Source organism: Drosophila rhopaloa, unplaced genomic scaffold (genome assembly GCF_018152115.1).
Source record: "Drosophila rhopaloa isolate 14029-0021.01 unplaced genomic scaffold, ASM1815211v1 contig_3, whole genome shotgun sequence".
NCBI lineage: Eukaryota > Metazoa > Arthropoda > Insecta > Diptera > Drosophilidae > Drosophila > Drosophila rhopaloa.
In genome coordinates this window covers 17,638,044-17,653,981 of record NW_025335123.1, presented here as the reverse complement: position 1 = coordinate 17,653,981, position 15,938 = coordinate 17,638,044, and the positions used below count along the sequence as shown (strand labels likewise).

At 41.5% G+C, this 15,938-nt stretch overlaps 1 protein-coding gene across 7 annotated transcripts in view; it reads right to left on the bottom strand.

The window, feature by feature from the left end:
• LOC108045226 (uncharacterized protein DDB_G0283357) overlaps positions 1 to 15,938 on the bottom strand; it is a 53,677-nt gene that overhangs the window by 7,392 nt on the left and 30,347 nt on the right. For 4 of the 7 annotated variants that reach the window (XM_017124473.2, XM_017124480.2, XM_017124475.2 and 1 more), the window contains 6 exons: positions 13,867 to 14,202; positions 5,969 to 6,152; positions 4,374 to 4,556; positions 3,035 to 4,303; positions 2,379 to 2,835; positions 1,626 to 1,934 (listed from right to left, as the gene is read on the bottom strand). In XM_017124473.2, the coding sequence (XP_016979962.1) occupies positions 1,626 to 1,934; positions 2,379 to 2,835; positions 3,035 to 4,303; positions 4,374 to 4,556; positions 5,969 to 6,152; positions 13,867 to 14,202 (2,738 nt within the window). Of the gene's footprint in view, positions 1 to 1,625; positions 1,935 to 2,378; positions 2,836 to 3,034; positions 4,304 to 4,373; positions 4,557 to 5,968; positions 6,153 to 7,343; positions 7,809 to 10,946; positions 11,241 to 13,866; positions 14,203 to 15,938 lie in introns of those variants that run through there. The other 3 variants (XM_017124481.2, XM_017124479.2, XM_017124478.2) reach the window with 3 other exon arrangements.

The window sequence follows — 15,938 nt, the reverse complement described above, 5'->3', positions numbered from 1 at the left end:
AATCGGAGCCAACACATGTCAAACATGGCAGCTATCATTCGCATTTTTCTGTTTTTTTCTTCTGCAGTTACGGCTATTGTGGCAATTAAGTCGGGCCCGATATTTATTGTGTGATAATGAGGGGTATTGTTTTTAAATGTCTGCTATTCGACTAGGAAAACGGCTATTTAGATTTCTAACTAATGATTAGCAATCGTATCCTTAGGTCTCAAATATGTTGAAATATGTGGTTAAAGCTTTTAAAATGGCACTTGATACACATTTATACATAAATGGGGTATATTTAATTAATAAATGTTTTATTCTTAAAAAAGGCAAATATGTTTATAATACTTTGGCTGTTTATAAACTTATCAAAACTAATTTGTATTAACTGAGAGCACTGGTTACCCATCATAACAATCTCATAACAATCACAAAATCTCCTAATTAACTAACTAATATTTTCCAAACTGACGACATGATTAGTATGGCTTTGTTAACACATCCATTACCTCACACTGTTCAAAAGCCAACACTTCGATCAAGATGTAACCATTATCCCATCCGATGGACAGCCATCGACTACCGATGGAAGATCAGGTTCTCCGCGGGCAACTCGTTTCAGTCTTCACTCACTGCAGGGCACTTGGCTGCCATTTCCCCCCGAAATGAACATGACTGGCGAATTTCCCCTAATTGATCAATCAAGGCGAACAATGGACAGTGGACAAGTGGTCACAAGCCACCGACGATGCGGAACCCCCAATGATTTTAGTGGAGTTCAAAGACCTGGTCGTACGATTGTGGAACTTTAATTAGTTAATTGAATGCATCATCGCCCCTTTTAGCCAGCTTCTTGACGCGATGTTTGCACATGGAGGTCTTCGAGTAATAGTTACCCCCACTGCAATGGTGGCACAGGAACCGGGAAAGGTGGGTTTTCCGAGGTTTTCCCCTTGGGGCACAAGCTCCATGGCCAGAATTTCCCTCCCGTTTGCCGTCACTCATGCCTAGAGTAATAACTGAAGGATTTGGCCAAATCGGTGACCCTGGCTTGGTCACTTTAACACTGCAGAGATGACAATCCAAGAGCTGGCGATCCTCTTCACATATCTTGTTTGGATTTAAGGAGTCCAGAAAGAGAGTCGGATTGCCGGCGCTATAAATGATATAGGTGTTCTTCGTATTCATCTCCCTGGGCCTCTTGATCTCCGAATCTCTGGACGTCTCAGTTTCTGAGCAATCTATATCGTTCACAACTATATCCTGGCTTGAATCGCTCATCGTACTCCCCCTTTTTTAACGTACTCAAAGTTATGCCAATTGTGCCCAATCTGGTGGAGCATCTGGAAATTTTGAAAACTTTTCGGGAAACGAACGTAACACTTAAGCAAAGTTGTTTTTCGGGGGAGAAGCCTTCAGAACTGACACTTTTTTGAGAGGCTACTGATCTTGAATAAATCTTTAAAATATTAATACCTATTATGACTTTTTATGATTAAACGAATTCTTATGCACCCATGCCTATATAAAATACACCTGTCTCAATATTTTTTTCAATAATTAAGCAACGTAATTTCTAAAGTTTGTACAACTTAAACCCTAACCTAGTGTAAAATATTATGTAAATATTTATGACTCACCCGAAATGGTGGACATGGTGCGATTGTGGTTGCCGCGCACCAGTTCCGATGGCCTCAAGCTCGGCTCCTCGACCACCTCGAGTCCGGAATCGGAGTCCACGGCATCGGTGACCACGGGATTGGGAGCCGGAACTGGAGGAGGAGCTCCACTGGCGGTGGTTGGACCCTGATTCGGTCCGAACACATTCTTCTTGTAGATGTTGTTGCTGCCGTTCATGTTGTTTGGCTGCTCGGCGTTCAAGTTGTTGCGCTGCTGCTGAGGGGGTGCCCTCAAAGGTGGCGGCAAGGGGGGTGGAGGTGGTCCATTAACTTGGGGATAAGAAAAGAAATTCTAGTTATTCACAGGTTTCAGAAAGTTAAATACAAATTATTAAGACCTTAAAACACCTATACATGTTTCCTCTAAACAATTCTGTGAGTTTAAACTTGAAAGTATGTAAAAGCATTTATTCTGATGTCTAAAAGTATGCAGAGAAACTATTTGGACATTGTAATTTGTAAAAAATAATGGTTTTGCATAATTTATTTTTGCATATGCATATTGTTAAATTTTTCTAAAATCTCTGTGGTTATAGAACAATAATTTTGATATTTCTAAGAATTATACAAATGCTTTAAAGCAGTTAAATAAATATAAGGTCAGTGATTGAAATATTTGAGAATTATATATTATTAAATTAAATTAAATGAATGATTTAGAACCAACTTTTAGAAGTCAATAACTGTGATAGGTAATATATATACTAGACTCACCCACTGCCAAATTTTGCATTGGCGGCGCCGAGGAGACGCGCTTCAGATTCCTGCTGCTCTGACTGCCGCCGTTCATGTTGCTCATGTTGCTCATGCTGCTGATGTTGCTGATGCTGCCGCTGATGCTGCTGCTGTTGTTGGTGGAGGCATCCGCCAGGTTGTTCCGGATCATGGAGTTCTTGTGCGTCTGCTTGGTCCGCTCGGCCACGTCCTCCGGCGGACAGACGCTCTCGTAGGTGTCGCTCTTGATGCCGCCGTTCAGCAGCTGGTTCTTCAGGTTCACGTTCTTCGCACTGTAGTTGTCCTTCGTCGAGGACTCGTACTTGCTGCTGTGCAATCCAATAATCGAATGCGATTTATTGCGATTCAGCAGGCTGTTGTTGTTGTTGTTGGTCAGTGAAATGTTGCTGTTGATGATGTTGCTGCTGTTGTTCATGTTCCGCTTGTTGTTCAAGTGCTGTAGGTTAAAAGATAGTAGATTAGTTAGCACAACAAACCATAAATGTAGTTAAAAGCACAAGAAGTATTAGTACTTTTGCTCTGTTATATCTTGGAAACCATATATCCGAATGATATATTGCTTTCATTTGAATAAGGAAGCACCATGAATTGTTTACTATTTAATAAAATCTAGACTTTCACAAGCCAATTCTCACATGATTGCTGTACTGCAGCACAATGTCCGTGCTCCTGGTGGAACTGGCACTGGCCGATCGCGAATGGGAGCCACTGTCCCGCGATCGCGAGCGTCCCACGTTATATTTGTGTTGCTGCTGCTGCTGCTGCTGTGGCACGGCCTGATGTTGCAGCTGCTGCTGTTGTTGCTGCAGCAGCTGGTGTTGCTGCTGCTGCTGGTGCTGCTTGCGCGACTCCTCGCGCACCAAATATATGTCCTCGTAGTCGTGATCGCCACCGCCATTCTGATTATTCGGCAGCCCCTTGTGCGGCTTGTAGTTGTTGATGTTGTTCTTGCTGTTGCCGCTGGCGCTTATGTTGCTGATGTTGCTGCTGCTGCCGTGGCGATTGAAGCTCTGGCTGCGCAGCTGCTGCTGCTGCTTCGGCGAGTTGAAGCTGGACGAGATGGACACGGACTCGTCGGAGCCACTGCCGGCTCCACTGGAGCTGGAGTGGACATCCGCCTGGATGGTCATGGCATTACCCGCCTTCGACTGCATCAGCTGGTGGCCGTGGCCGTGGGCGTGGGCGTGGCTCTTGCCATGCTGCTTCACACTGCTGCTGCAATCGGAGTCCACGAACAGATCCCGCACGCGATTGTAGATGATATCCTGCGGATCGTGGAGGAAGAAGGACTCCCCGGAGATGCTGCCATTCGGCGAGGGCGTATTGTACATCCCGCCATTCCGCATGGGATTCACATACAGTCCATCGTTGGGCAGCAGGGCACCTCCACCTCCGCCACCGCCTCCTCCTCCTCCACCGCCGGCACCCGAAGAGCCATTACCTCCCGCATTGCCACCCAAGGAGGATGAACCATTGTATAGCTTCTCGGACGAGCTCCTCGACTGCTGCGAGTACAGGGCATCGCTGTTCTTCCTCGAGATTCCCAGGCCCATGCCCATGCCCATGCTGCTCATCCCCATGCCCATGCTCATGCCCATGCCCATGCCCATTCCCGATCCTCCAGCTCCGCCCGCGATGGCCGGTGGATGCAAGTAGAACGGCTCCACATCGGAGCTCAAAGTCGAGGAGGACTTGGACTTGATCGTGTTACTGCGACTCGTTTGCTTCGAGGAATTCGAGTTCGAGTTGCAGCTGCTGCTCAGGTGTTGCTGCTGCTGCTGGTGTTGCTGCTGCTGCTGCTGATGTTGCTGGTGGTGCAGTTGCTGCTGGGACTTGTGCCGCTGCGAGCTGCTCTTGCCATTGTAGTCCACCGAAGTGCCATGCTGAACCAAGACATTCAGGCACTAGACAATAAAAGGGGTTCAATTATTAACTAAGATACATAAAACTTTAACTATGAAGATTGCAACCCACCTCAACCTGTTGATTTTCTGCGGCATCGTTGATCGGGGATTTGCCATATTTATCCAGGGATAATTTCGCTCCATGATTGAGCAGCCAGCGGACTACGGAAAGGTGGCCCCGGGAGGCGGCAAAGTGCAGGGGCGTGGCACCATCGCCATCCCGCAGATTGGGATCAACACCTTGATCTTGGACCTATGCGAAGAAAAGGGAAAGCATATATTATATAACAGATAAGTAAAATGGTATAAATAAGATTATAAATATTGGGTTCTTGAGCTTTCATTTTGTTATATTTCAAGATAATTGTTCTTTAATGTTTTTTATATGAGTCCCAATTATTATTATAAATACATTATCAGACTAGTTTTCTATCGAAATACTGCAAGACACATTCCCATTCCAAGCGATCGCTTAATGTCTGCTTAGTCCGAAACACAACTGCCACTCCAGCCATGTTTATTATAGCCAATCCATCTAAAAGCCTAAATACTTCACTTATGTCTTGACGAGATGTTGAGGTATCTATTCCTCACTGTCCACTCAATTGCCGGCTCCTCCAGCCAGTGTCCACTAACTCAACTCAATGTCTTTCAGCGGTCGAGTATCTAGCAGACGAGTGCTTTGTGGAAAGTGGTTTGCCAGCCGTCAGGCGTTGTGGCTATAATGGAAACTATTTAGTTCAATTTAGAAAGGTGGATTTTCCACTGCCTCGCGCCTCTGGCGATGATCTTGAAAATGCATTCTGGCCCATTGGGGGGCCATTGTCGGCGTTGGGTAAATCTTTGCATAAGCCACTCTCTCCGCCCCTTGGCCTCCTCCTCCTCCTCCTCATCTTCCTCAGCCGGACGCATTTCCCGATTGATAAATGGCACTGGCCTGGCGACAAACTGGCCGAGAATCCCACTCGAGAACCCCGTTAAAGCCACCGAAACAGGACCCACAGACAACAGCAAAAAGAGACGACTTCTAAGCCACACTGAGCGAAACAAAAACACTAAATGGAGTGCTAAGAAATTAATATCTTAGAAATGGTGTGAATGTCTACGTTTTCTACTTCTACTAAGAGGTGTTGATATATAACGAGAGGAAAAGTAAGAACTTTATTCTTACTGAAATTATGGAAGAAATGTTGCATTGCAACAAAAAAATAAATAAATATTTTTTTAATATGCCTAATATTATAAAAACTTTTTAACTATTGTGATTCACCACCAAAAAGGTTATTATCGTCAGGCAAATATAACAATCGTTATAAATGAGAATACTCTAAACAAAAGTTTATAAGTTGTTTTTTGATACAATATATAATATAAGTATTTTAAAATGAATATATATTTTTTGTCAAATATTATTTTAACTATTACGTTAACGGACATTATGTTTTGTTTTATTTTTTAATAGAGGTAATTTATTTTTGTTGGTGCTTTAATATAATCAATCTGTCCCCAATCTAACGAGTATTTTTCGCCTGTGCCGTTGACTCTGGCAATTGACCCGCATTGCCTGCCACAGTTGGCCAAGTTGGGCGAGTTGGTAAGTTGGCAAGCTGGCAAGTTGGCAGTGTGCAGATCGGCTAAAGGCCGAAATTTAAGCGGAGCACTCACCATCCATTTGAGGCAATCCAAGCAGCCCATTTGTGAAGCGGCATGGATCGGTGCCATGCCGTCGCGTGCACGGACGTACAAAGAGCCGCCGGCCTCGAGCACCAGAAACTTGAGCACCTCCAAGTGGCCCTCCTGCGCCGCCAAGTAAACGGGCGTGACATCGTTGTCCATTTGCGTATTGGCGCTGCAATCCGACGGAAAAACATAAAAACAGAAAAGCAAGAGAAATAGAAAAAACGGAAAAAGAAAAAGTACTCATTAATTGCCATCCAATTGGGCGTGCTAAAATAAAGTGTTTAATGAGCAAAAAGTTGCACCGAAAATAGCTAAAAGTGTTCTCATTTCAAAGACCTATCATTGGCAATCATATATATATATATATGTATATATATGTGCTTGTATAACTGCAGTTAATCACTAGAAACGCACTGGGTCACTGGAAAATCTTCTCGGCGTTTTCCTCTTCTTTAACCGGTTTTCCACTTTTTTTATTGCGGAATATCATTGATCGATCGATTACAAAGGGGGGATGGTAGGCAGAGATTAATCAACTCCACCATCAATGGAATGGTAATGTCTTCGGAGAATGTGTGGGAAAAGTTATTCACCGATTTGTCAAGGGGATTAAATTCCCATCAAATGTTGACTGCCATTGATCGGAATTGGGTAACAAATTCGGAGATTAGCTCGTAATCGGAATGGATCCAATGGCATTTGCCATGGATTTTTAAATTTACTGTCCTCGTTAGCAAATTAAAGATGTAATTTAAAATATGGTTAACTCTTATAAATGATTTTCACATCATAAGATAAAATCAAAGTGATTTTTGTGACATAAATGTATTTTTAATGTATCCACACAAAAAAAATGGAAGTGGTGAGTTTTAACTTTAGTGGGAATGTGTAAAAAAATATTTAATTTGGTTAAATTTAAATTTTTGGCATATATCTATTTGTATATAAGATAAATGTTTTCTAGCCCAAGAATCAGCCTCTGGTTAATTATATTGTTAAATATAAACAGTTTGCATATAAGCTATTCTTTTTATATCCATCAAAATTGCATTTCGAGAAATGAGCACACATTCTATTTGCTTCCTTAGTAATTTTTAGATTATGAGTGATATGGAAAGTGATTTCATTTAAATAATTTCAATGCCTAAACAAATATTTTTGATTGGCACAACAATCGTTAAAATGAATTGAATTAAATGGAAACAATATCATTGAGATTTATTGGAATCGAGTGTATAATTTCAGGAGTTTTCTAATTTTAGGACTCGCCCTTTTTGGATGTTTTTCTTTTCGTCAACTTAGTTAGGTTGACATCCCATTCCCCCATCTTTAGATTCGGTTTCCCTTTGCTTTTCCGCACCTGACGACACTGCGTCGGTTGTTCTGCTCCTTGCGGCCCACGCCGCTCATCATGGGCGTGGCCTCGTCGTCCTCGTTGGAGTCCTGATCCTCGTCGTCGTCCATCTGCTGGCGCACCACCTCCAAGGCGGCCTTGCGCTGGTGCGGATGGTGGTGCGACTCCATTGGGGGATCCTTCTGGTGCTGGTGCTCCCTCTCCCTATCCCGATCCCGTTCTCGTTCCTGCTCCTCGCTCCTGCAATCCTGCGCCTCCTCGATGAGCGTGGCGGCGGTGTGACCCTCCTCGGGATCCGATCCTGTGCTGCTGTGGACACTGCTGCTCAAGATGGCGGCCGTTACCTCCGTGGCGATGATCGTGTGGATGTCATTGTTCGACTTGGACTTCTGCTTGCTGCGGCGGTAGGAGGTCAGACTTGTGGTCATGCGGCCGAGGAGGCCCTTCTTAACGTTGATCGTGGAGAAGTAGCTGGCGGTGGAGGAGGAGGAAGTGGGTTGGCAGGTTGGACAGTTGGCAGATGCTTTTGGTGGTCGGGTGACTTGGGGGAGTGGGTGTGTGTTTGAGTGGGTCGTTTTGCATTGCTTTCAACATATCGTTTTGAAGGGTTCAGTGGCAGTGGCAGTGCGCTTGGTGCTCATGGTCATGGTTAAAACTTAATTTATTCGCCTGGGCTTACCGTTCACGTTCGATTTTCACTTTCGTTTGTCACTGGGTTTTTGTATTTTGTATTTTCCGGTTTTTCAATATCTTTGATTTTCCTTATACCGTTAAGCACACTTACACGCACACATGAGAAACAAAAAAAAAAGAGTTCGATTTATGGAACTGGTTTAGGAAAAATCACTTAAATGCCTTGATTTGCATAGCGAGTTTTTGGTAGCGGTCTTTTGTTTTTATTATACTTTTCCTTATACTTTTTTTTATGGATCATATACGGTAGTACCTGCTGAAACCGAAAGTCGCCATTATTTCGACAGCTCTCTGCGGTGGCTGGGCTGTGATTAAACCCTCGATGCTCGATCTGCTCGACAAACTTCTGCTTCTTGCCCGCATATATATCTTTATACATATATAATATATAAATCTTTTTAGGTGAAATTAACGCTTAAAAGCGAAACAAAAAAGTGCCAAGGGGAGGAGGTTTTCTCTCGGCGAGTTACGCCTGACTCCCAGTCTAAAATCTGCACTTGTCTTGGCGTCTGCCACTTGTGTTGCTGCCGTACATGTTGCCCGTGTTGCTCGAGTTGCTGGTGTTGCTGATGTGGTTCGTGTTGCCGCTGTTACCATTTAGCTGGCCTGGCTTTCCACACGCCACAGTGGGGCAAGAGTGGGTGTGGACCGCCCCATCCAACGGGAGAATTATTATGCCCACTGATCACTGTGATCACGGCAATTTAGCCATCACCAAAATTATAGGCCAGAAAAAGCATACGTTTGGTCAAGCTTTTCAAACTTCAAATTGCTTCATAGCCAAGCTGAGCAGAGTCAGGAAAAACGTTTTATGTGGAATACTGTTTAGAGCATTAATCCAAGCCACCCAGTTTTATATCTATTTTGCTTTAAGACACAATAAATACATTAAGTGTTGATACACTCTGAAATATTTTATATATATCTTTACTCTCCATTTCAAACCTATTTATGTGCACTTATTAATTTATTGCCATAAAAGTAGTACTGCCTATTTTTTTACTTTTTAACCCACTTATTCATCAAACATTTCTTACCCCATTTAATTTTGCCTAAATAACTAACTAAGGTAGAACAAAAATGTCTTTGCATGTATTTTTAAGATATCTACGATTGTTTTTGTAAAAATTTTCAGATCGTTTTTATGCGTTTATATCTCTTTATGTGGAATATTTGGTATACCCATATTATCATACCATAAAATCTGTTTCAACTTGTGGGATAACTAACTTTTCTAATAGATTTTCTATAGCTTTTGGTGGATCACTCATAGAATTTGTATTTAAACCCAAGCTTAGCCCAAGTCCCACGGTGCTTTCGCCCCTGAGCTCTAGAAGATTCGGGGGCCGAACGGAGGCCTCGGAGGCGATGATCATGATGATGGGTATATGGGTACGGATACTAGTATCTGTTCACTTAGTCAACTGGCTTACGACTTCATGGATATTGCGCACGGCAGCGGAGTTTGGCGGCTTTGGCTTTCTTCGTCCGACTTCGGACTACTTGTTACATTTTCCAGCTTTTCTCGCTTAGAAATGAATTGTAAACCAATTAAAGTTGATTTTTCATCTTTATCCCCCTCCCCTCACCACCAAAGCACCACACGTCTATTTATTTTCGTATCTGGTGGCTTCTTTAGTAGGTGAAAATACAGTAAGAAATGTATATATTCCCAATATTTTTCTCTGTTTTTTGTTTTGGTTTTCGTTTTGCACCGTCTTGTTTTTCTCTCTATTTGCAATTTAATAATTATTTTTTAATTTATTTAATGTGTCTGGGGGCCGAGCAGAAAATGGAATTAAAAAGCGAAATAATTGAGGCGAAGCAGGAGCCTCGTTAGAAATGCCAGTTGACAGTTATAGACTCGTTTATTTAATTGAACATTTGCGTGCTCGAATCCAATGATAGACGACCAACAATCGGCGATCCACAGTCAAGACTCGTCAATTGTCCATCGCTGAGAGAATGCAGAATGAAAGCCTCGCGAGTGACACAAATGGACCCCAGGGAGATACAATATACAAAGATACAAGATACAAAGCTGCGGACACAATGAAGATTGTCTTACGCAGCGATTAGTGGAAATCTTCAAGTGATTTCCCCCGCAAATGTGGGCAGTAAGTGCCGCTTCTCGATTCGTATTCTATGACAATTATCACTCCTTTTTTGGCTTTTTTCGAGGGGTTCTAGAAATGACTCTTGAAATGTATATAACCAAAATTACTAGTTTTGTACTATGGCTACCAAATGATCTTTTATCATAACCCTTTATAATTTCTAAACTTTCTGTACATCTTTCTATATTGTTAATAGCAAATAATACATACATATTCAAATTATATTTGTTAAGAATGTTTAAGAAAATAAATACGTACTAAAATGCCTTAATAAACTTAAAGCTTGTTGAAACTTGATTTTTAGTGATGGTTTATCACAATCTATTCTAAAGGGTCTGCTTTAACTTTGGTCTTATTTAATTATTTTAAGTCCCAGTTATTTAAAATACTTTATTTAAGAAATCGTAATGATTCTGAAAAGTATTGCATATTAAGTTATTTTACATGTAGTGTTTAACATTTCTTTTAAAGAAATACTTTCTTTAATAGATAAGTAGATTGAGTATTCCAATTTCTGATAATAATTTTATGCAGATGGTTCACTTTTTGTTTTAATATTTATGATTTCAACCGCTTATTCTCTTCACTTTTAAAGACCAAGCACAAGCACTCACTACTGAAGATTTATGTTTTAAAGCATTTAATTCATTTGGATCCGCACTCAAACACACACTGGCAAAAAAAAAGAGAAGCTCTTCAGCTTTGCATCCTTGGCGTCCCGGCGGCCATTTAATTTGCTCGCTGCCTTGGCCAATCGATTAGTGGCAACTGAATGTTGGCCAAAAGCAGCTGTGGCTACCTTTTCATGGTTGCGGTTGCTGCGGCTGCTGCTGCTGCGGATGTTGCCGTTGGCTTGGGCATTAAGCCAAATGTTGTGGCTACTGTTTGCGGGGTGAAGATTATGATGTTGCTGCTGCTGCTCTTTTTGTGCCTTGCAGTTCTTTGGTACACTGAAACTGTTAATTAATTCGCGTTCCGATTCGTTAACTGCATTTGAAATACTTTGAAGCGCGAAATTTTGTTTGCCGTTGCTGGTGTTGCTTGTGTTGCTTGTGTTGCTCGTGCCTCTGATGTTGCTGGTGTTGCCGATGTTGCTGTTACTGTTGCTGATGCTGATGATGTTGCTGCTGGCTGACCAACGGACAGTCGCGGGGGCGGGGGCGTGGCCGTGCTGCTGCATCGAGCTTCAAAACGAAACCGCACTAAATCCACCATTGAAATCAAAATTCAAATTCATTCTATGGCCGCATGTTGCTGTTGCTGCGCGTAACGGTTGCTGGTAAACGGTAACAACTTTAACACCAACTATCACTATGTGTATATAATACATTTACTATAAAACACGGAGAAGACGAAGCCCACGAACGAAAGCACCGTTCGCCTCGACCAGCCAAACGCGAATAGCCAGCACCACCGAACGCCAAGCGCCATCGAGTCATCGAGTGGCCACCGCGAACCACTGGCGGTGGTTCCTCTGCTTCTTCCTCCTCTGCTTCTTCTTCTTCTGGGGCGGGCGACGGAGGGGGCGTGGCGGGGCAAACCAGATAGCTTGACACCGAGCTGTCGCCATACGCAGTATTATCAAATGGCCAGCAGCGAGGGCGGATCGACAGGTCAACGATGGGCACACGGAAGTGCCATTTAATTGTTTAATAATAGAAAAATTTATGAAAAAAATACTTTTGTCATCCCAACAAAGTAAGTTTTGGCAGTCATAAGTATATGACATTTTCCTTTGCTAACTTTCTAAAACATGATAGTCACACGGAAATGGGTAAGCCAATATAAGTGTAACATTTTATGGTACTGTCATTTCTTTTAGTTATTTATAAAATAATCCCCAAAAAAAAGGGTTGCAATAATATGATAAATATTTCAACTATTTGAAGAACCATACTTTAAATATTTGTATTTTTATGATATCTATATCCAAACTAATGAATCTGCCCTCGCTTTTTTTGTTGCAAAGTTAACGCAAGAAGCACTAGCTGCCTTCAGCGAGGTGTCTTTGTACGCAAAACTATCATACGGTTTGAAACGAGGGCAGGTTTAACAAATACAAAAATCTTGGTAAGAACTATCTTTATCCATAACTTGATCTTTTGAAGGTAATAAAGACTTTGGGCTTATATTAATACTCCAGCATCAGTTTTATAAATCTGCAAAGTTCTCTAACATTAAATGTCGATCAAAAAAATTTTTTTTTTTTTATTCTAAATATTTATAAGATAAATTTTTCGATCTGCCCTCGCTCTCATCTCTCGTTGTTTTCTGTGTCGCTGTGTCAGTTGTCATGTCAATTGATCTGGCTTGGCGCTGTGTAAATATGAATTTCAGCTGGCGATCGAGGGGGGATGGGGGGTGCAAGCGGAGATCAGGCTGTGCCACCGATTCTCATTCTGATTCCGAGTCCAAGTGCGAGTCCGATTCTGACTCCGATTCTGATTCCTTGGCCAGTCAGCCAGAAGCTGCTCCACTTCGCGGCGAGTGGGGAAAACTCGTTGCAACGGTGCTTTGTGGGGCTGTGAGTTTTCCAGTTTGACTCCAATTGAAAATAGCACACGATAGAACCAAACCTGGCCTGGACTCGATTGGATTGGATTGGATGGTTTCGGATGGGATGGGATTCGAGTGGCTTTGGGGGGGGGATTGGAGCGGAGTGGAGTGGAGTGGAGTGCCGAGGATGGAGTGCATCTCGCTTGGCTGGCTCGCCTTGGCCACTTGGACACCCATTCCCATTCTCATTTCCCAATTAAATGAATCAGCTTTGGACGCGTGCTGCTGTTGGAGCACAGGAATTTAGGTGAATCAAACACTGGCCACGGATCGCTGGCCCACTTGGCCGAGAGTTTTCCCAGTTTCGCCAAGTTTTCCTAGCCTTTCCTAGTTTTGCCCCATTCTTTCTACCTTGTTGGATGAGCTAATAAGTTTTAATTAGTGCATTTAATTGACTGCTCCCAGCAAAGCGGGCAGTTAATAATTTCTCAAATCAACTCTTCGTTGTTTCTGTTTATGATAATCAGATCGTTACAGAGGCTTAAGACACTTAAATGCTTGCATTGAAATTATCATTAAAGCTGAGCTGTAAATGGAGCAAATTAAATGGACTTAAACATTCTGCATTTGTATACTCAATTGCCTTTTCAACTATTTTCTGAACATATACTTTAGTGGAAAATGTACCTTACTTGGCACAACATATTTACACATTTATTTTTATCAATTAAATATCCTTAAATCAGACAAAGTAAATACGGTTATTTTAGCTCTAAATCTATTAATATTCACTTCTCTAAACCTATTAATATTCACTTCTTAAATAAAGTCTTTAATACTTTTCCTATAAATGCGGTTGAAGAAAGGATTGTACAAACAAATCTTAAACCAGTTGGCTGCACTTTTTTCCACAAATGATTAGCCACTTGTTTTGGCTTCTACACTAATCGAATCAGATAAGAAACCCCTAATGAGAATAATTGTCGCAAGTAAATGGAAAGAAACCGCGTCGAATGGAAATGCAGACAAATCGAGGAAATAATAAAATACAAAGTGGAGCCCGGCCGATCGATCGATCGTCGATTTCCCCGACACATAAACACAAAGAACGGCTGAAAAAGCTTTCACCCCGCACTCGAATAGCGATGCAACTTTTGGCCATATACCATCCATCCACATTGTGGGGGACAGGTGCTCATCCACTCATCTACTGATCCACTCACCAAATATCCACGGATGCGGCGACCAGCAGTTGGACGCAGTCGAGGCAGCCACGTGCGGCGGCGTAGTGAAGGGCCAGAGCTCCTCCGTTGGGTCTTTCGCTGCCGGAAACGCTCCCCGGATGGTGCACCTGGCCCATTGGACCCATGTTCCCCAGATTCATCATACCGCCCACTCCGCCCAGGTAGGAGTCCAGCTGGTGGGCGTGCATTCTGCTCGAATTGGTGTTGACGCTGTTGTTTTGGCTGCCGTGCAGGAGCTTGTTGCTGTGCAGATTGTTCAGTTTGTTGCTGTGGTTCAGGTGCAGATTCGAGCTGAGTGCATAATCGTTTATGGTTCTGAAAGAGTATAATACATAATTTGTTAATAGAAAACCTTAAAGAATGGCACTATATAATATTTTGAATATTATAAACACTTTAATTTTAACACAGCTTAAAGCTATTATAAATAGTTTCATATAAGGTGTAAAATATGTGTATATTATATATATTTCCCTACAAAAGCTAAAATATGAGTATTAATTACTGTGTTTTGTTTACTGTACAACTACTTAAGACATTCAAAAATAAGTTAATTTAAACCAATAACTGAAAGTCTTTGCAAATAACTTTGCTGAAAACAAGATTCAAGATTGGAAAACATTTTTTAGGTGGTTAATAAAATCAAATAAATAAAAAAACTATACCAGTTATTTAGTCCACTTTTATCATTTTTCTGCAGAGAAGAGAAACAGTCGCTCAACAAATTATTGCCTACTTTTGGGTCTGCTTTATAACAAAAATTGCAGTCAACTTTTCTGCAGGCCAAACGAAAGACTTAAGACACGAACTTGAACACAAAACGAAAAACACAGAGTTACAAACAAAATATTAAAATTTCTTATGAAAAAAATTTCAAACAAAACTAAAAATAAAAGATTTAGGTTTTAGGGAAATACCAACAAAAAAGAAAAGCCAATGCTAAATATTCTTTTATCGAGAACCTATTCCTTGAATGTAAATATCTAAATATATATGTTTTCTTTTGGCATTGACAAACACTTTTTTCTAGATAATTCAATTAAATTGGTTCGCTTTTTATACATTAAATAGCTATGTGTTTTCCTTTGACATCTGTTTAAGCACACTTCGTAATTAATTAATTAGCTAGGGGAAGTGCTGGCAATTAATTTTTTAATTGCATCTGTCTGCGCATCTTCGGCTGCACTTGAATTCACTGGGTGCCCTTTTCCGAATCACTAAACCAGGTCAAGTCTGCTGCTGACTCACCTGATTGCCGTTTCCGCGGTAACAAACAATCATAATGATAATAGCAAAAGAAACAATACACACGGCGACAAATTAATTGAAAGCTGAGAAGCGACGCTGGCAGCAATAAAATGCGAAAATACCGGGCATTTGTGGGCTGTAGTATCTCGTTTGTCGCTGCTTTCCACTTGTGGCAACATAAAGAAACAGAAAGCCGCGAAGACGACACTTTCTTCCAGTTTATTGCATCAACGGTGGCAGCGTCGAAATGGCAAATGAAAAATGGAAGCGGGCCGGTAGCAGGTGTCAACAAAACAGGGCAGGTGCCACGGAACCCACGAAACCCCAGAAAACCCACAAAAACCACAAAGCCAACAAAATCTGACAAAACCCACAAACATTCAGCTGAGAAAAAAAAAGAAGTGAAATAAGCGATTTGGCAATTGCATTGCAGGCCAGTTGGTCAACAAAAGTGGCAAAGGGGGCTAAGAAAATTATGATCTTTAAGGGTGCTAAGAGGTGCCCTCCAACTGATCCCTAGCTTGTGATATAATTTAAAAAGCCAATAGAGCAAATGCTTTTAAATGATTTAATAATTTAGTTTTTATGTAGTAAAATCATTTAAAGAAATTTTTTTAACTATTTAAACTAATTGCAATATAAATCTTTAAGTAAACTGTTTTTAAACGAGTTATTTATTTACTGTGTCGTGTGTTTATTTGGAAAATGTATTTAATTTCCTTGTAATAAGTCTGTTTTTATTTAAAATATTAATGAGTATAGTAGACGCAGCAAAGCGAATAATACTGTAATTAAAGTAGCTA